The following is a 21,582-nucleotide window of genomic DNA, read 5'->3' on the forward strand; positions in this document are numbered from 1 at the left end:
AACCCCAAATGAGAGACAGCGAGGTCAGAGTGGTGATTTCTCCTCCTGTGGAAGGTAAGCTCTGTGCCTCACACCCACATGTGTACACACACACACACACACACACACACACGGAGGGACAGGTGGGAACAGGAGGTAAAGCTGGAGGAAGACAGGAGCAGGCACCTCCAGAATCTGGTGGAAAGAGAGAAAGAGAAAGAGAGAGAGAGAGAGAGATGGCGTGCAGTTAAAGAAGTTTCCCTCAGACGGCCTTACACCTTGCCTTCTCAGGCCCTCCACTTTGCCTCCTGGGAAGGACAAAGTAGTGCCATTTTGCATGCACTACTCATTTTTCAGTCTTCATCTAATATGGAGCCTTCTAGAGAAGGATTGCAATAGCACCTAGCACAATGGCAGCGTCTTTTTCTTTTTTATATATAGAAAAAAAAATAGTAGTAATTTGTGTCCCAACCCCAAAATATTGGCAGGACCTACTGCTGCTTCTGCAGGGGGAGAATATAATCTCTTCCAAGTGGTTCTCTGTGCAAAACGCATGCATCAGATTAGAGATAAATGTAACAGAGAAGCAGCAAAGAATCTTGAGTGACAGGTTAGGGAGAGCGACTCACCAAGATGGTTCCTGTGAGACACTGGAGTAGAGTGTTATAATTCTATCAAGTGTATAGCAATGTGGCTCACATGGTATAAAAACCATGGGATTTTGTTCACGTGTACTGAAGTGAAATTCAAGAAAATCACTGGGAGAGAATTAATTTGAGCAAGGCTTTGGCCTCTGAACCCTTTCCCCATGCCTGCCAGGATGTGTGCCTGGAGCATGGGAAGTAATAATAAAGATGACTCTGGATGCTTGTCATCAAGAAGAGGGCCTCACACAGCCTGAGGGATGTGGCATGTCCTCATATGGATCTTCTGCTCAGTTGTGCAGAAGGAGCCAGGGAGGGCGATCTGTCTTGAATTAGAGGCTGTGCACTGGCAATATTCTCTAAATAGGCCATGACTCCCACTCTATGATCTGATAGAGCCTGACTAAACCATCTTCTCCTGGTTTTAGAGCTCATCAAATGGCTACCTAGCACTTGTTTCACAGGACTGAGATCTGACAACAATGGTCTTTGAAGTCAAGTGGCTCTTTGGTAAATTTATTGGAGACATCAAAGGTTCCTTCCAGGGTACACTTCTGTGCGCAGTCCATTCGCTGCTCATTAACTGTCCTCCTTCCAGGCTTGAGGATGAAAAGGCTTTCCACTGGCCTCTTGAGACACATAAGAGGAGAAAATGAAAAACCTGGGATAAAGGGTAACTGCATTTCCCCCAGATGACCTGTTTATTCAGCATTTGTCTTGGGCGTTGAGTTCACAGAAAGCGTTTCCCCACACTTTCCAGTGCATTCTTCTTATTTTCGTGCGCAGAACTTCGCAATCAACTATACGCGCACAACCTGAATTTACCAGGACGTGATTGAATCCCACCCCAAAATAGCAGCAGTCTGCAAGCGCCTGAACTCAAGGCTCATTCACAGGGAATGGAAACACAAAGAAAAGTCTTACAAGGAAGTGGGGAAAGTGGAGAGGCAAGTCTCCCTCCACTGTGAATCTCTGCCTGCCTTCCTCCTCATATGTCACTTTCCTTGTTGAGCTTGGGATCAGGGGTGTCATAGAGGCCTCCTGTAATGCTGTAATGGGACTGTGCAAGAGAAACACTTCTGCTGCTGTGCAATGTGAGAGAAGAGTCCCAGGCTTTCAATATTGCTATGTTTAGTGGCGGTTACTGCTGTTGCATCATGGTGATCTTGACCCACTCATAGGCATAGCCATCCAGTGAGAGCAGAATGTACACAGCCTGCCAGGTCCCAAAGACACCAGGGAGACAACAGTGAGTATCACACATTTATGATAAAAGAACAAGACCCCAGATCTCTGTATTCATCACATATGGTTCTGCTAAGGATTTAGCTAACGGAAAGCAGTGCTACTCAGAGACTCAAGCTACAGATGGGTCTGTGCATCCAAGGATGCAATATCTACCTATATGCAAGTATGTGCACACATACACACTCACTCATGCAAAATATGAGATGTAAGCACACATCTACATACAGTGCGCGCACGCGCACACACACATATATATGAATAATCACACATAAATGCTTGCACAACACAAATGCACACATACTGAAATGTCACCAATCTTTCTGTTTGGGGGTCAAACTAGATGTCACTTTAAGGGCACAGCATCGCAAGCAGTCATGAATATGTTTTTTTCTTTATCTATTGGGTCCCCCAATGACTATGGTATGCAGGAAGGTGAGGTATCCCTTCCCTCCACAACCACAGTCCAAGATGAAAATGCACCCTGTATGCAGGAATATTCTTTCTTAGCTTGCAGGGAGAGAAGCGTTGCCCTTGGGATTGTGTTTGGAGAAGGAAATAATAAACATCACCTCTGTGCATGCTGCGGTCCTGATGACAATTGGCCTCATCCCACACTTGTTAAATAAAGGAAAAACACATACATGCAGCTTAATGCTACATATTTAGTTTGTCGCAGTTTGGCTCTCCATATCATCACCCCAGTGGGTTTCTTGGCACCAAACAGGAGGAGATACAGGTCAGAAAGTGCCAGATGTTCACACTTTCGAAGGAACACTCCTTTCACCAGATCCACATAGTTCCATGGGATGTAATCAACTTCTCTTATTTCACAACATCTCAGCTTCACCACTGAACTCCTTGGAATAAATGCCAGATCTCTGCAGTGTCGTGTACTGCTGAAAATTGGACTTGGCAGTCGCATAGGCAGATGGCAGCGAGGAACTGAGGGTTAGCTTGTATGATCATACTGGAAGGCAAAACACCAGCCATGTTGCAAAACTGATACTTAATCATGCTCTCGGGAAATGTGAGTTTTTAATCATTCCTGAAGATGAGACAAAATATCAGTTTCGCCACATGGGTGTGCACCTACAAGGAATTGTAATCATGGGAGAAATTTCACCCCAACGTGATGTATCCCTATCATATAAACTCAACTCATCGTAAGTAATTGTTGCAATGTGAAAGAAAGGGAAGAACTAAATGGAAGAAAGGGAAGAAATAAATGGAGACCCATCTTCAACTGAGCTATGAGTACAGCTGCATTGATGAGTCAAAGGAATAGCCTAGGCACCTTAAAGGTTTTGTTCCACCACACTGCTCAGCACAGCAGCTTCATTTGCCACTGCAATACTCAAATGCCGTGATATGCTCACCTCTTCCTTGCTTCTAAGGGAAATTTCTGAGTTAATCACTGGGTAACTAGGTGGAAATCCTAAACACACTTACTAGGAAGTAGATCCCATTGGAAACAATGGGGCTTACTTCCAAGTAAGCATGCATAGGAATGCACTGTCATGCTTTAATCCTATGCCATTTACTTAGGAGAAAGACCCACTGAAATCAGTGGCCTTGAGTCCAAGTTAACATGTACAAAGATTGGGTTATAAATCTTTTCTACACAGAACACCCTTTGTTGTATGTTATAGCCCTGAACCCACCACACCCTTCAGGGACAAAAAGAAGAAAGCATCTACTTTGAAGAAATCCAGCTCAAGGAGCTGAGCAGAATCATCTCCTGCCAACAAACCAGAAACATTGTAAACATTTTGGGGAAAACAAGTACAGTTTTAACAAGGGTTAGGTTACAAATGTAGATGAAGTATATATAGAAAATGTTATGTGATGCACATTACTTTAAAAAAGAGAGTAAGTGTTCTAGGTCTCTCTCCTCTGTTAGCCTTCAAACCAAATGACAGTAGGTCCTCAACAATATTTATCGTAAAGGTCCCAAGAAAATGCAACGAAAGAAACATTCAAGTAAAAGCAGGGGTTCCTATGCAGCAAAGTTGGGAAAACCTATTCTTTATATAAGACAATGAGGAGAAAGAGACCCAGAAGTGTTTATAGAGAAGGGTGGGCCCTATCATATTATCGGAAAGCTGATAAAGGATAAAGCTTAAGAGAACTCTTCCACAGCAGGCTAAGGAAGAACAGCATATAATTGGCGGGAATGTGGAATTTGGCTTAGTCCCCAGCTTCCTGCTAGAGAATATTTTCATATAACCGGGGGGGGGGGGCTTAACCCGATCAGAGGGGCTTAAATCACAGTGACATGGACAAATATGCTGTTTACAGTTTGTCCCACTGCTGAGTCTGCCACTTTACTACTACGCAACTCATTGCCAAGTCATTTCTTTGTGTGAACACACACAGCCACAAAGGAGCCTGGAGTAAGTCCATAGACCACAATGACTTGGAGTTGTTTCAGAGGAAAGGATTTATTTATTTATTCAGGCTAAAGGAAGACTATGCAGCCAGCATTTTGCCTGGAACCAATTGCCACAATCTGAAAATGTGGAGGCATGGTCTTAAGGCTCAGGAATCTACATACGTAGAGAATATCCATAACCACCTTGAAGTAGTAGTTGTTGTTGTTTTTCAAGCAGTAAACAAAATTTATGAGATAAATAATAAATAAAATAATTATCTTCTCACCCCGTGAAAAGGGGCCAGGTGGATTTTACTAACTTTTACACTACAGACACGCCTGAGACTAAGCCCTGGAGAAAGAAAATATCGAAGGTTTGCTTTTCCATTCAGGAGATTTATCACGTGCCCAGGAAAGGCTGAACTCTTATTTGGACTGGTATATATCAAGTGTGGATGGCTACATATAAGGCAGAACTGCAGTTTGGTACTGATCTCTTGGGTAGTCCGAATCTGTTGACGTCACATGTATAGGGAAGGAGAGAGTCTGAAATGTGTTGAAATACAGGCTGTGCCCAGGGGAAATGTCAAAGAAGCAGATAAAATAGTAAATGCGGGGGGTGGGGGGTGGGGGAAGGCTTGCAGAAATGTAATAGGGATAGAATTGCTTTTTGAGGGATAGCACTTGGAATTTTGAGCCTTGGGATGTGGAGGTGTGACTACAGGTGTCAGATTGCTATGGTGAGAGGGTAACAGTGATATAAAGAGAACAGCCTTATTTTTGTAGGGAAAAGTTTCAGGGTAATAAAAGAAGTGGTGCTACTCTGATGAATGTTGGGACGAGAAATATTTACAGGTGTGCCAAGAGCATTTTGGACTACTGTCTGGTTGGAAAACATAAAGGTGTATGCACAAGAGTGGGGTATTTACAAAAAATACAGGAACAATTACACAAACTGAAGCAGTATCAGGAGCTGCAAGTGTACAACACATGTACAGTGGTGTAGTGGCAGCTGGTGCGGTGGTACTGCGAAGCTGCCCTCCCAACACTGGCGCCACTGCAACTCATCAGGAGAGGTCTGGGGAGAGACAGAGGGGAGGAGAGCTTGGGGCTGTGTGGACACACTGGGAGAGACAATGTGGTGCTTCTGTTGGTGGTCTATGCAGCCCTGACCTCACCATCACTCAGTCCTGACCAGGCACGCTGCGGAGATACCAATGTTGGGAGGGTAGCCATGCCCTACTACACTGGCTGCTACTGCAGTGGTGTGACATACATATACATATACATCTATCTATCATCTATCTATCATCTATCATCTATCTATCTATCATCTATCTATATGCATGCTTAGGATTAGAGCAATATGGCAGTGGAGGAGACACGTGACGTGCGCTTAGGACTTTTCAGCTACAGGGTTGCCTGAAGGCAAAACAGCCAACACATCCCCAGTGAATGTCTTCATTGTGCAGTGATTGTGATCCAAACACCTCCAATCCATTCACTCCTATAATTCCTCCTGGGACTTACTTAATGGCTTTCTTTTCACTGCGACCTCGGCTGGAATCTGGAGTTCCCACCGTCTCCAAGGAGTTTTTATAGCGTTTGCCCTGAAATGAAATGGAAAAAGAGAAGGTGAGGATAAGGGTTTATCTGGTGGGAGGAACGGCTTTGCTTCTGAAAGGAGAACAGGAAAAGATCTAGGTAGGTCCCTTTCCCTTGTCACACTTGCAGTGGCACTGTATGTGATTAGTGTTCGGAAACACAAAAGGCCAGCTTTGTCCAGTAGACCCTTTGAAAGTAGAAAATTTGCATAAGTGGACTGTAATTTGGGGGTGACCTCCATAGAAGTTTTTGGTAAGAGAAAATGCTCTGCTGCCCCCTGCACAGAGAAGCTAGTCGCAGTGAACTAATATCTCTGCTACAGCTAAGGCTGAAAACAGAGTATTGTATAAAGATGGTTTTACTTAGTGCTATAATTCCACATGCATTTCTTCTTTGTAGATAGAATCTATCAGCAGCTAAAGAAGCATTTACCAAGTCAAACCAGGAGTGCAAGAATCATAAAACCAGAATTGCATCTATCTGATGAGAATAAAAGACAAAGGAAATCTGTACTAGAAATACAAAAACATATTGGGCCTTGTCAATGATCAACAGATTCCAAACGTGATAGCAGCATGGACAGATCCTATGAGGTGATCACCAATGACAGCTTCATACATCACAAAAATGCCCTGGGCATGATGCCAGATTTAGTAGATCCACAGTTGATGAAGAATGGACTTAACCAGAGGGAAAGGTACAAGACTGGTAATTTTAGGGGTTCTTGTACAGCAAACTCAGGCACCCACCATTTAACCCTCAATTTTTAAAGTATTTACTGAAGGGATATGTCATGAAATTGACCTGGAAGTCAAAGCCCCTCCTTTTTTTAAAAAAAAAAAAAATCAAAACAGTTTTATTGAATTACACTGATAATTTAGCAGCATGAGAAAATATTGTTACCTTAGAATTCCTATAACAATATATAACACGTACAATATAAAATGCAAAGGGCAGGAGACAAAAAGAAACTGCAGAGTGATCTGGTTACACTGTTTAACTCAGGACTCATCCACACACTTGTGGATTTCTAATCACGCGTCCGACAAGTACTTTTTTGGTCCTACTGTTGTGCTTGGGAAAACCCACTGCTTACTGCTGAATTGGAACAAACGTCAACTGAGTCTTCTGCAGCTATTGGAGCAAACTGAAATGAAATCTCCCTTGCAACTATCTGAAAATAGCTGAGAAGTTGCAATCCAAGGTTCCCTTTTTGTGCTACTCCTGGAACAGTTCTGTCATATGGAATAACTCTTCATTGGGATAGGGCAGACAACAAGGGGACTTGACACTTTCCCTAATTACACTATTGAGATCTAACCAGATCAGATGCAGATAACACATGTTTTCCTTCTACCTGCTTTTTTCCTTCTCTCCCCTCCCCCTTTATTACAGTGAAGCAGAAATATTCATACAGTACAGAGTACTGAATGAAATAAAGGAATGGGGATGGTGTTGACTGGGTTGGTGTGTGCAATTATCTCTAGAGCTTTGAACATATTTTCTCTTCTCTGCTAGTGTTTATTTGCATGTCCTTGTGTTGGTCCATTTAAAAATAATGAAATCAGAACCATTAGGATAGCTCAGTTGGAGGAGCATGAGATTCTCATTGCCAGGGTCATGGGTTCAAGCCCCATGTTGGACAAAAAGATTCCTGCATTGCAGGGGGTAGGGCTTAGATGACCCTTGTGCTTGCTTCCAACTCTACAGTTCTATGATTCTATGATATATAAAGTACAGTGGTACCTTGGGTTACATAAGCTTCAGGTTACATACGCTTCAGGTTACAGACTCCGCTAACCCAGAAATAGCACCTCGGGTTAAGAGCTTTACCTCAGGATGAGAACAGAAATCATGCTCTGGCGGCACAGCGGCAGCTGGAGGCCCCATTAGCTAAAGTGGTGCTTCAGCTTAAGAACAGTTTCAGGTTAAGAACAGACCTCCAGAACGAATTAAGTATGTAACCAGAGGTACCACTGCATATCAAATATGATATTGAAATTTGTATGCTTTTAATAGTTGTCATTCACATCCAACACTAAGCCAAACCAGTTATGAAGCAGGTTAGTGCACAGAAAAACTTGGCTGCTTTGCTCCTCCCTCACAACTGTGTGTATTACCAGGAGACTATGATTTAGCTCAGTGGTGTAGCTAGCTGCTCGGATGCCCGGGGCAGCGCAAATGCCCTGCACCCGGGGGCGGGGCAAGCCGCCCATGGGGCAGGGCAAGCCAGGGCAGAGCATGCTGCGTGGAACCTCCACGGAGTCCGCAAGCCCCACGTTTCCGTTCCAGGCAGTGCGGAGCCTGCAGGTGCCTGAGCCACCACGTAACTCCCCAGGAGAGATGTGTGGCTCAGGCGTGCTACAGGCCAGGCCCCACGGTGACCCCCCTCAGTGATGACACCTGGGGCAGCCTGCACCCACTGCACCCCGCTTCCTACGCCACTGATTTAGCTTAGTGTTATGAGTGAAGTACAGTGGTACCTTGGGTTACATACGCTTCAGGTTACATACGCTTCAGGTTACAGACTCCGCTAACCCAGAAATATTACCTCAGGTTAAGAACTTTGCTTCAGTATGAGAACAGAAATTGTGCTCCGGCTGCGGGGCAGGAGGCCCCATTAGCTAAAGTGGTGCTTCAGGTTAAGGACAGTTTCAGGTTATGTACGGACCTCCGGAACGAATTAAGTACTTAACCTGAGGTACCAATGTACACTCAAGCTTTGTCTTCCCCAAATAAACCATGAGTTGTAAGCCAGTAACAAACCTTGGTTACAGCTTGTGGCTTGTTTGGAGCAAGACAAACCACTTGCCTAACACCTAACACTAAGTCACATCATGGCTTAGTTCTTGGTGGTGCAACAGCAGCAGAATTGCAGAAGGTGAAGTAGACATGATTTTCCAACTACACACCTGTATACTGATTGCTTCACACTAAGCCACAGTTTAGCTTAGTGTTATGTGCAAACCCGGCCATAGTCATTGTTTACTCTAGTATTTCATTTGATATTATTTAAGTATTTTTATGCAATAAAATTGAATTGGATTAGAGGGGAGAAGATAACTAGAAGCTTCCCAAACTGCATTTTCATTATTGTCAGGTAGAGATCTGGAACATCAGATCTGACAACTTACAACTACATTCAAAACCAGTGTACTTTGCCTTGAAAAAAACTATAGAGTTCCTGCATTGTGCATTGAAGCATCAAAAATATAAAGGCAAGGCAACAGCTAGGTCCCTGGCATTAGGTAATGTAAGGCTATATCGAGGGATCAAAGTTTGGCTTCAGTGTAGATGACTAATCATAGTTCATACTGAAGTCAATGGGAACTGTTGAATGCCTTTCACTTCCAAAGATCAGGCCACTGCAATTTAATTAACTGCCCTCTAGAAGGAACATGTTCTCTTAATATTTTATTGTTGCAACTTCCTCCAAACCCTGTTGGGTATTTCTAACCACACATTTTCCCTCAGCATAGGGTTCCTGTAAAGTGATATTTATTAGCTAAGGGGCATAATCAGAGGCTCCAGGCTGATCAAAGTGTTCTTTTGTAAAAGTGCTTTGCAAAAACTAAAATAAAAATTGAACATTATCTTAGCAATTGGTTTGCTGGCATTGACACATTCTTTATAGAGATCTGGTTGTTGACTGGGCAATTGTGAAAGCATTTGTCACTTTCTTAAACAAAATAAAGTTATTCCTTTCTCATTGTTGCTGATGTGAATAGAAAATATGTTGAATGATATGCTCAGATTCACATCAGGAGTCCATTGCTTTATTATTCTAATTCTGTCATTTGTCAGTATGACTTATATTTTTGTTTTGTTTTTAAGATTTAATTTTCAGTTGGATTAGTAATACTGCTAGAAAGTTCAGGAGTGGCCAAATTGCAAGCCAGAGATTTCCCCCATGCTGCTGAACTGGAAAAGGAAGCTGCATCAGTAGTGCCTTCTCTCACCTGTCTTGTCTGAGGTCTTTCATCTGCTTCACCTTTGACCGCAGGTGAGAGACCGATAAAAAGACAGGGTGAAAATGGGAGGGAGAAATCATTGTTGCCTGGTCTCTAATTCAGTGGCAATTCATGTCTTGCTTATGTGCTTAGAATCACAGAATTGTAAAGCTGAAAGGGACCACAAGGGTCATTTAGTCCAACCCCCTGCAATGCAGGAATCTTTTGCCCAATGTGGAGCTCAAACCCACAACACTAAAATTAAGAGTTTCATGCTCTACCAACTGAGTTTCCCACAGATATCCGGCTGGCCACTGTGACAACAGGTCATGGGCCTGATACAAAAGACTTCTTATGTTCTTGTGTTAATTTTAAAGGCATGGGGAAGTCTCTAGCTTAGAAACTGGCAGCCACAAAACTATATGCACTTTTCCCATTTCATTTTACACCTCCTAAGCAAACAGAGATGTCCATGGGAGTCCCTCTACTTTGGGGGTCTTGAAACTAGGTAGATGCTTTGGTGCTTCTCCATGCTCTTCAAGGTGAACAAAATTCAGCCTTGAAGACCTACCTTGGCTCCCCTTCATCACAGTCCCAGCAGAGGAGAAACAGCCAGGCCATTTTAGGATTAATTGAACTCTAATTAATTAAGTTCACAGTAACAAAAAAAAAACAAAACGCATGTCATAAGATAATGAAGTGAGCATTTTGTTCCTAATTGGGTCTCGATAATAAGGCCGCTTGGTTGTGATTTCTGATGGCAGCCTCAATGTGCTTCATGATTCTAGGGCAGGCAAGAGACAATTAATGCTAATTAGTGAACAATTAGCAAATGAAAACACAGGTGTAGAAGGGAGACAGTTTTTGTGCTACTCTTGGTGCAAGTCTGCTGGTGCAGCATAACCCAGAAGGCCTCAGGCATGCAAGTAGTGCATCCTTCTTCCTTAGACTGTGGATTAGATGTGAAAGGGCAATGATTACAACCACAAAGGGCAACAGTACCAACCACAGATGCCGGTGCTGCAGCAAAATTAAATTAGGGACTACAGGAGGGACTACAGGAGGGAATAATACAAGACAGGCTGAGGGGGGAAATGATTTGAACAGCATAAGACTGGTGAGGAAGTGTGGGGAGACAACTTTCCATTGAGATTTGGAATGAAGTGCTGGGAATCAGAGGCCAATCGAAAATCAGATGTCAAGAATGAGCAGTGTAGAGGCCTTCACACTGAGAGATGGAGTCCAAAAGGGCTGGGAGGTCTAACTCAGTAATTCCATTTGAAACAACACAACTAACTAATTACCTAGGAAAACCACTTTCTAAAAGTCATGGACTTCCTCCATGCAGACTGAAGGTGTAAATAGGTGAATAAACCATATTTCTTAAAGCATTACATTCTCTGCCATGTCTTCCGTTATCCAAGGGGACACAGACCCTGTGTGTGTGCCTGGGACCCCATGGGAGGGTTGCCATATTTCAAGCAGTGAAGAAGTTATTGAGCTTTTTTTGGCAAAGTTGTTGGACTGCCATATTTGGGTGATGTATGGAAACCCTACCCATGGGCTCTTGTAGGCACCTTCCATTTGTAATGACATGTTATTAATAATCTAGGCATTGGGTTCAAAACTGAACTTTAAAACATTCTGTACAACTCTCCTTAAAAAAAGCCTCTCTAAAAATATTTTTCTTTAAAAAAAGTTGTCCCAGATTTTTTTTACCTTCCTTGACAAACATATTTTCTCTCTAAATGTTGTATGATTTAATAGGTATTTAAATAATGGGAAGTAGTTAACACTTGTTTTCCTGACCCCAAAGAGACAGAAAATCTTAAATATTTTTGACAGAATCTAATAAGCTTGGGGATCAGAGGGTAAAAAGATTCTAAGGCAAGGATGACAACTTAAAGTTGTTGCTTGTTGCTTAGACAGGCAGAAGTCACAGCCCTGATCAGTGTCCATCTAACAGAAACGATGTGTTTCAAGGAGTTTAGGGTGCTAGAATAAATGTATCAGAAGATGTCTAAAATCAGCTATGTATGAACACTGCGGTCCTCTGGATATCTGAGAAGATCCAGAGTCCCATATGGGATGCATTCATATGACTATGCAGTCACTGAAAGCCATGCACAGTGTGGCAGGATCTGTAGAGATTTCAAGATTCTGAGGTGGGGTTCTAGGAAGTTAGAAATCCTGACAAGCTTTGAATGATTTAAAACAATAAAGAACAGACCATAATGCAGTCATTATGTCCAGCTGTAGTTCAGGGCACTTTGGGCTGGGCTGTTGTTGTTTTTAAATAAAAGGTGTATGAAATATGAGTTTCCATTGGGAGAGAAAGTGGGGTATAACATGAACAAATGGATGAAATGAAACATTCTTAGATTTGAGAAGACCATTCGCTGTAATGGAAAAGCTACAGGAGTTATTTAACTCCCTCAACCACCTGCTAAAGTCAAAGTAGTTGGATTCTGCAATGACATAGCAAATGAGCAATGGAGTAGATTCTAAGTTTCATTTTCCAAAATGGTCACATTCAGAGAAACTGTAATCATTGTCCATAACAACCTACAAAGCATGTAAACAAAGCTCTTTGTATCAGTTGACTCCTGATATAAAAATGTTTTGCAAAAACTCCCTGCACTGCCCAAATGTCCATGGGCAGAACTTGCTCTGAAATTCAGACAATGTTTCAATAACTATGGCTCTGCAACAGAAAAAAATAACAGATGTTCAAAGGAAAATGTGAGTAACACAATTGGCTCTTTACCTTGTTTACTGCTGGTCATGTCCTTTTTGAACATTAGCTATGGATGTTCTTTCCTCCATCAGAAAAAAGCAAAACCCAGGAGATGATATCCAGTGGTGTACATCCACCAATAGAATGCACAGTCTTTGCAGAACAGATTCCCTCTCCCTCCTGCAGCACCCTACATGCACCCAAATCTGTTACAGAAGATTAGAGGACCCGCAGAAGCAGATGTGAAGGGCCTGCTAGGGGTGGAGAGGAAGGAAAAGTCTTATAAGCAAGCAGAAATCTGCTTGCACCTAGAAGCTCTAATGTGAGGAAGTGGCCAAAACTAACCAAAAGAATGTCAGTAGGGACAAATGTAAGGTTCTACACTTAGGCAGGGGAACCAGCTGCACAAATGAAAGATGGGGGACACCTGGATCTTGGGGTCTTAGTGGACCACAACCTTAACATGAGTCAACAGTGTGAAGCAGCAGCAAAAAAAGTGTGAGTGTAGTAGTTTCTCAATAAACTACCTGGAATGCATAGGAAGTTGCCTATAGATCATTGGTCCATCCAGATAAGTTTCTCACAGCCGCACCCAGAGATTCTGGAGACTTAGCTGAGAGTTTATGCACGCAGAGCAGATTTTTCTGCCTCTGAGCTACAGCCCTACCCCAAAGTAAGAAAGTGGTAGTATAAACACTCATGGAATTGGGATGTGCGTGGATCTGCACCATCTGGAAACCTTCCTTACTGACATCAATATTGATTTCATATTAGATGGGGACTTGGCCAGGAAATTTAAAAAAATGTGTACAGTATTTTCAAGGCTGCGCCAAATATATTATGTTTTTCACTAACAATTTTGGCAGTCTATAACTATTTAATTACTAAGCCTTCAGTTATTTTTTCAGCAGTTTCCTTGAATTTGTGTTTGTTCACAGTGAGGGCAATTCATCCAAGGCGGCAAAGAATTCACTTTATTTGCCCTCAGTGGCATTCTGCTTGGGTGTCATGATGCCATAACGTTCACTTAGTGGTCTGTAGTTGGCTAGGATCTTCCAAGTAATGTGGGAAGATGTGGGAAGAAGCCCAAACTAGAGTAGGGAATGGCAACCAAGCTGCAGGTGGTTACAGAAAGGAACGACAATGATAGAAAAGTGAATAATCACATAACACTAGAATTCCTGGACATCCAACAAAGCTGAATGTTGGAAGGTTTAGAATAGATAAAAGAAAGTACTTACAGTGGTACCTCGGGTTAAGAACTTAATTCATTCTGGAGGTCCGTTCTTAACCTGAAACTGTACTTAACCTGAGGTACCACTTTAGCTAATGGGGCCTCCCGCTGTCGCTGCGCCACCACCACATGATTTCTGTTCTCATCCTGAAGCAAAGTTCTTAACCTGAGGTACTATTTCTGGGTTAACGGAGTCTGTAACCTGAAGCGTCTGTAACCTGAAGCATCTGTAACCCGAGGTACCACTGTATCCACTTAGCGCACAGGTAAATTTGCTCCCATGGGAAGCAGTGATGGCCCCAGACTTGGATGGCTTTAAAAGAGGATTGAACAAATTCATGGAGGATAAGTTTATCAATGGCTAGAAGACACAATGGCTACATTCTGCCTCCATGGTCAAAGTCAGTAATACTTCTGAATATCAATTGCTGGAAACCACAGGAAGTGAGAGTGCTCTTGTGCTCAGGTCCTGCTTGCCAGTTTTCCACAGGCATCCGTTTGGCCACTTTGAGAACAGGGTGCTGAACCAGATCTTATGTTTTGTAATCTCACAATGATGGTGCAACCTCCTGAGTAGTATTAAGTGTCGGAATCTGAAGCCTTATCAGTCAGAGGAATTTGGCCACTCTCCAGGTGCCCGGCTTGGATTCCTTGTTGACCTCCCCGTCAGCGACTCCCGGCAAGACAAGGCGAGGTCTCTATCGGCCGATCCTCCTCACGAACGTGAGGAGAACACAACCACTCCTCCCCTCTTCCCTGCCATCCCCAGGGAGGGGAAAGAGACAGACAGAAATGTCTTTACATGCCTTTATTTCTGTCTTTCCAGCAGTGCAGAGAAATCATGTCTGCACTCTCCAGCAGCAACAGCAGAGAGGGAATAACTCCACCCATGTACTTCTGGTACAGGGTCATGTGACACTCTGAGCTAACATCCGGTGCTCAGTGCACATAATAGACTGTCCCTTGTTCCCACGGTACAGTCCCATAACATCAACATCCTGTTTGGCTTTCCAGCCATCTGGAGCACTCAGCAGCATTGCTCCTTTTTCGTAACATTAAGATCATTTTGTTTTAGAAGAAGCAGTGTCTTTCATAGAAATGCTCACGCGCACGATAAAGACTTGAAGCAGGCAAAGTAATCACACTTCTTTCACTGCAGTTCAGAACAACAGTCCACACATTTCTGCAAATCACAAGAAGAGTACAATCCTATAACAAGAAGAAAATTCCATTGAGTTCAGTGGAACATACTTACTCCCAGTTATATGACTGCAGCCTAAACTGGCATTTCCCTCGAGATAGAAAATAGTCCATATAGTGTTGAAAAACTGAAGTATCCCTATAATAGAAGTGCATCCTCAAGGGAAGATGTCTGTACTGCGTACAACAAATGTATAATAGCAGTAGCCCATCTGTTGTGGAAAAAAGAAGTCTGGATAGGTTGTGTCTCTGCAAGTGTATGTGCTGGGGAATAAATGCAGGCAGGACTAGGGGACCATCCATGTGAGGCAGGATAAGAAGGGTGAACAGGGGACAAGTTGCGGAAGAAATCTGGAAAGTGCCAGGGCTTCTGAAAAGACAGATGAATGTTTATGCCCTGCAAAAACAAACTGCATGTCTTGTGCAATCTAGTCAACTCCACTGCAGGCCTGGAGGATTCAGGGGAAGGCAATGAAAGGGAAAGAATCCCTTTGATCCTCTGGGCTGACTCAGTCTCCTTTAGACATGCTCATTCAAAATACAAACACATACTAAATACTCTTAACAATGGAGGTCTCTTGCAGACTCTCGCCAATTGGGTCAGTAACCCAGCTATATGGTACTCTCAGGCCAGCATGACTCAGGAAGCAAAGAAGCGCAACAGCTATTATGGGCTACACTCAGCAAATCCCCAAGCAGAGAAGACCTGTGTTAGTCACCAATAGACAACATAATCATCTGAGAATTTCTCTAGCATGCAACTGATTGAAATGAATAGGGCTTACATGAGAATCCCCAGAATGTGCTTATGTCATGGAAATCCCACAGCAACTGAAAGTACAGCTTTGAAAACCTTCCCATTCCCTTTCCTTGCCACACCTTGCCCCCCTTTAAAATAACTCCCACCTCTCTTCTGCAGTTTCCACATCCTTGATATGTGCTATATATTATTAAGTAGCATTCTTCTTGATTATGTGGGTAGCTGAAATGCAAAACTTGCCACAGGGTGGCAGAGATCTTCCAGCTGCTCCTCCAGTTACAACTTCCTCTTATTCACAATGTTTCCCAAGCTACTCCCTTTCTTGTTGACTGAGTCCCTGACAATTTTAATTTTCCTCTCCATAATGCTGCACTAGAAGAATATTTTGCATTGAAGGAGGACTTGAGAGGGATATTGGCAACATGTAATATTAACAATCACCACATTTCCTCATAAGCATTTGGGGAAGGGCTTTAGCATAAAGGCTCCTGAAGATCCAAATATGCAGCATCTGTCAGATTTATGCACCTGTTTACTCACAGGACAGCTAGGAGAGTATGGAGTGGATCTTCTAGTATGGATTGAGAAAATGCAGCCAGGGTGATGTATCTTCAGGCGGTATTTCAAGCACTCAGGTCCGTGAAAGTACTTGCTGCTAGGACTCAGGGAGCTTGTCACATGCTGTCAGTTGTTGCCTCTTATTTAAATTTTAATATGGCAGTCCATAAAGAAACTCTCTCTCGCACATACACTGTTCAAAATGCGTTTCCTAAATGTCTTTACTCTATGTCTACAAAAGCTCTTGCTAAATGGGAATGCAGGTGGTTTTCAGGCATGCTCTGTAGTCAAATCTGGACTGTACTATATGGAAGGAAAGAACCTGCCGTCTCACCTGAGAAATAAACAGCAGTTGATCAGGCAGACACTGCTGAGAATACTGGTCCCTCTGTCCCCAGTCTGTCTAGGAAGCCACTGATGCTGAAGACAAGAGTACGAGCAAGATGGAAGCTGACTAAGGACAAGCTGCTCATGATTCATCTACATTTTGGCAGAAGGTGAGAGGGTTTCACCTTCTTGGGTTTGGTTCTAAATTTAGCTTGATGGAAGAACATAATCATTCATTAAAATTCCATGCTGCCTGCACTCTATCGTGTGTGCATACCAATGGGCTGCAGTGCCTGCAACCTTTCATCTGCTTCTGCCGTCTCTAGACCCCACTGGGAGGCTCCAAACAGGTGACATATGTGCCAGCTGCTGCATTTAATTCTCTCATTTCGGAAGAGATCCTGTGGTGCTTGGGAACAGATGTGGCCCTGACTTAAAATATAAGAAACAGAACGGGAATGGGAATGGCAAGGTGGATGGTGGGAGCTCATCCACAGAGAAACCTACCTTGGATATGAACTTCCTACCTCTTAGCATGACTAAAGGCTTCAGCCAAGCTTAGCATGCCTCCTTAGTTCAAAAAGGTTTTCAGAAGATCACCAAATTTTCATTTGGCAACTGCTTCATGGAAACCTCTAAAGTTTCTGCTCAAATTTTTCATACCCTCCAGATTTTCCTGGAACTGACCAAGAAGATTGCATAAAACTCCAATAAATGAAGACAGGTTTGAATCAAATAATGATTAAATGTATATTCTACACAATATACTTTTATTATTGACCTTGAATCACGGTTTCTCTTGTTCAAATATCACTTTGTGTATGACAATCCCAGGTATGCGTGCTCAGAAGTACTGAGAACAAAGGGATTTACTCTGAAGTAAATGTGCCTAGGAATGCTGCTTTAGAGAAGACACTACTATCAGCTTCTGTACCTCTCACCATTTGCAAAATAGGGATAATAGAGGGCCACCTTAAAAGTTTATTTTTAAAACAGAACCAGCAAAGCACTGGACTGTTATCCATGAGATCCTTGATGAATGACAGAGGAATTTGGGCTAAATGATATTAATGTCAGGTGGAGCCACAGCTGGCTGAACAACTAAACCCAGCCAGTGCTCATTAATGGCTCTAAGTCAGCTGCCTGGGGGGGAAGACTCAAGTGGAGAACCACAGGGCTCTCTTTTAGGCCCTGTGCTATTCAGCATTGCTATAAATGACTTGAATGAGGGCATAGAGAGGATGCTTATTAAATTTAAAGATGACACACAGCTAGGAGGGATAGCTAACACCATAGAAGACAGAATCAAGATTCAAAACGACTTTGACAGGCTGGAACATTGGGCCGAAACCAACAAGATTAAATTCAACAGAGATAAATGTGAAGTCCTACAATTAGGTCCAAAAATAAAATAAAGATCAAAGGCACAAATATAGGATGGAGGAGACCTTGCTTGAAAGCAGCATATGTGAAAAGGATCTAAATGACATAGTTTATTACAAGTTGAACATGAGCCAGCAGCACGACGTGGCTGCTAAAAATGTCCATGCATTCTTAGGTTGCATTAAAGAAGCAAATGGAGGAATTCAGCGTCACACTATTATGACCATTTCGTCAGCACAAGCATTTTAGTTTGTCAGATGTAACAGTCTGTGCTCTCCTCCCCCCCCATGCAGTTTTGGGCGGCTCCCCCAACCAACTGGAGATGATTTCGGGGGGCACAGGGGGCAAGGAGAGGGTTGAAGCCCCAAGGCACTAGTGGGACACATTGCACTAGCTCCTGCTAGCACAGCTGTTTAACAGAACCCATCCTGTAGCGTCCAGATCATGAGAAGCAATAGTTCCACTCTATTCTGTGCTGGTCAGGCCACATCTGGAGTATTGTGTCCAATTCTGGGCACCATACATTCGTACCTTGGTTACCAAATGCCCCGGAACTCGTACATTTCGGCTCCCGAACAATCAAAAACCAGAAGTGAGTGTTCCAGTTTTCAAACATTCTTTTGGAAGCCAAACATCCGACGGGGCCTCTGTGGCTTCTGATTGGCTGCAGGAGCTTCCTACAGCTAATCAGAAGCTGCACTTTGGAAGTTGAACGTTTCAGAAGTTGAACGGACTTCCGGAACGGATTCCGTTCGACTTCCAAGGTACGGCTGTATTCAGTGAAGCACACTGACAAATTAGAACCTCTCCTGTGGAGTATAACTAAGACATTTAGTATAACTAAATGAGTTTCTATGATGAATGGTTGAGAGAGCTGAGCAAAACAGGGGCTGGGTGACCTTCTGTCAGAAATGTTGTAGTTGTATTCTGCACTGAGCAGAGAGTTGGGCTAGATGCCTTTGAAGATGCCTCCCTGCTCAATAATTCTATGTTTGTAGGCTGAGATAATGTATCATGACTTGAGTGAGAACAGTGGGAGCAAGAGATGTTGTGCAGCACACTTAGACTGAAAACATTTTGTTGCATGGCATTCTATGTCAGAAACACAGTTATGCATAATCAACATTTGCTACTGGGGTCTGGGGTGCAATTGCCTCCTTTCCCTGTATCCCTCCCCTCACCAAAGTTGCAAAGCTGCCAGTGTGCCTAGAAAACTTCACACAGAGACTCCGACATTGTTGTGAAATGGCAGCACAGGGCAAGCATGCATATATGTTCTTTTCTAATTCTTTTCATCCCTCCCACAATCCTGGAGAGCTCCCCACCTTCTTATATTTCCTCCTTGTCTTCCCTTGAACAGCACACATACAGTGAAAGAAAAGCAAAATAAATCATTAGATAAGCCTTTTGGTGGTGGGTAGGCAAGCAGGAATTTAGGAAAATCAAATGATTCTACACAAAAGGGTGTGAGAATGTAAGGGATTGTGCAACTCCTAAAGAAACCTCACACGTTCTCACGCATCTAGCTTTCACCGAAGAAATCTGTTTGCAAACCTGCTCTCCCCAAAGCCACACAAAAAGCCTAAAAGATTATCCTTCTCTAGTTGGCTCACGCAGATCCAGCTGACCACCTTGGAGAGCCACATGCTGCTCTTGCAGCTCAGCCACAACTTCAGTGTGGCTTGTTTGTTTATTTATTGCACTTATATGCCACCTTTTCCTCCAAGGAGCTCAAATAGTGTACATGGCTCTCCTCATCCCCATTTTTTCCTCACAACAACCCTGTGAGATAGGTTAGGCTGAGAGTTGGAGACTGGCCCAAGGTCACCCAGTGGGCTTCATGGCTGAGTGGAGATTTGAACCCTGGCCTAGTCGAATGCTCTAACCATTATACCACACTAGCTAGTGCAGTTGATGTGTGTTTAGACTTGGACTGGAGGCAGCCAGGTTCAACTCCTCACTAAGCTGTGAAACTCATTAGGTGACCTTGGGCCAGCCACTAGCTCTGAAACTAACCTACCTCTGAGGGTTATTGCAGTGGTGGACCTTGGCACCTCAAATTTCAGGAGTGTCCTGCACGACACCAAAATCTGGTTCCCCCTGCCTTCCACTGGATGTCATAGTTGCGGTGCCCCAGAAGCTCTGCACCTGGTGCAACCAAACTGACCATGCTTCCCAAGATCCACCTTGGGTTGTTGTGAGAATAAGAAGTGGGGACAGGGCCCAGATACACTGCCTTGAGCTCCTTAGAGGAATGACAGGATAAAAATGTAATGGGTTAATTAATAAGCTACCCACACTCTCCGCAAACCAAAATGGAAAACCATGGCAGGACAGAAACAGCAGACAGCAGAAGCACTCTCCTAGCTAGAATGAAGATACCCAAGTCAATTCTGGGGGAAATGGCTGCCTTGTAGCTCCACTACCTGTCAAGAAAGTCATTCAGCCAGCCAGCATCTATTTCCCCCCCGCCAGCCACTTATCCCTATCTACTCCATCTGGCGGAAGCAAAGGAGCGGCTTGTCTTTCCTGTCACCATGAGGGCTTTTTTTCCGTGTGGGGGCCCCCGGTGTGCCAGTCACTGGAATGAATCTGAACTAGGCAAGGCTGTTGTCTGTTTATCTCTGATCAGCGAAATCTTCAATTCATCTTGCTCACTCTGTGGCAGCCAGTTTTATTAATTTGGCTCCCAGATGAGCATCTTTACTTATTAATGGGGCGATATTGCTGCTTAACTCATGAACGTATTCCACACACAACCTCCCATCTTCTGTAAGGCACTGGCAAACTAAGCAGTCTGAATCTGGGAAGCTGGACCTTGTTTCTTCTGAGGGAGTGAGATAGTTGCCAGATATAAGCTGGCTGGCAGTCCCAATATAGACAAGAGGGAGAGTAGGGAACAGTGTCAAGAAAGCAAGTGACTGGCTGTGTGTGGCAAGTTTCCAAGCCAGGCAGATGAAATGTTGCTAATGCTTGCATTAAGATGCAAGATTCTGTTTCAAATTAAATACCAGCTATATTTATTTATCCTAATTATTACTGATCCTGGTTCAACATGTTATATTCCTGTGCTCAGGGAGAAGGAAACCACACAGTTTTATTTTTATCAATGCATTTTCAGTGTTGATAACGGTGGGGGGGGGGATTTGCCATCTTTGGAACACTTGACCCAGTTTTGAATCCCTAGATGAGCCAAGAGAGGTTTCTTTTTGAGAGAAAACAAGCCACAGCACGATGCTGAATGCCAGGCATGTGGGGTGTCTGGAGCAGCTAAAGGATTTTTCATCTGATTATTTTTAAAAATTGAATGTTATTCTTAGCTCCACAGAAGTCATGCTAGTTCTGATCCAATGCCAGTACTGTAATGGATGGGGTTTAACCTTACTGCAGCGGTAGGTAGGATAGCTTTGCTGTGTGTGGGGAGGGGTATTTACTTTTAAGAATCAGGGCATATTTGGTGTTGCAGAGACTGAGTACATTGCCTTAACAGAACTTGGTAAAAGAATGAAACAGTATTTTAAAAAGCAGAAGGGTACAGAATTACTACCGGGGGAGGGGGGGATTCTGTAAAGCAGCTGCATAGTGC

The 21,582-nt window shown here is 43.4% G+C and overlaps 1 protein-coding gene across 5 annotated transcripts in view; it reads right to left on the reverse strand.

The window, feature by feature from the left end:
* SYT7 (synaptotagmin 7) overlaps positions 1-21,582 on the reverse strand; it is a 228,640-nt gene that overhangs the window by 78,473 nt on the left and 128,585 nt on the right. For all 5 annotated transcript variants that reach the window (XM_083580694.1, XM_083580690.1, XM_083580693.1 and 2 more), the window contains exon 3: positions 5,773-5,852. In XM_083580694.1, the coding sequence (XP_083436820.1) occupies positions 5,773-5,852 (80 nt within the window). The remainder of the gene's footprint in view (positions 1-5,772; positions 5,853-21,582) is intronic.

The sequence above is a fragment of the Podarcis filfolensis genome (genome assembly GCF_964270895.1).
Source record: "Podarcis filfolensis genome assembly, chromosome: 1".
Classification (NCBI taxonomy): Eukaryota; Metazoa; Chordata; class Lepidosauria; order Squamata; family Lacertidae; genus Podarcis; species Podarcis filfolensis.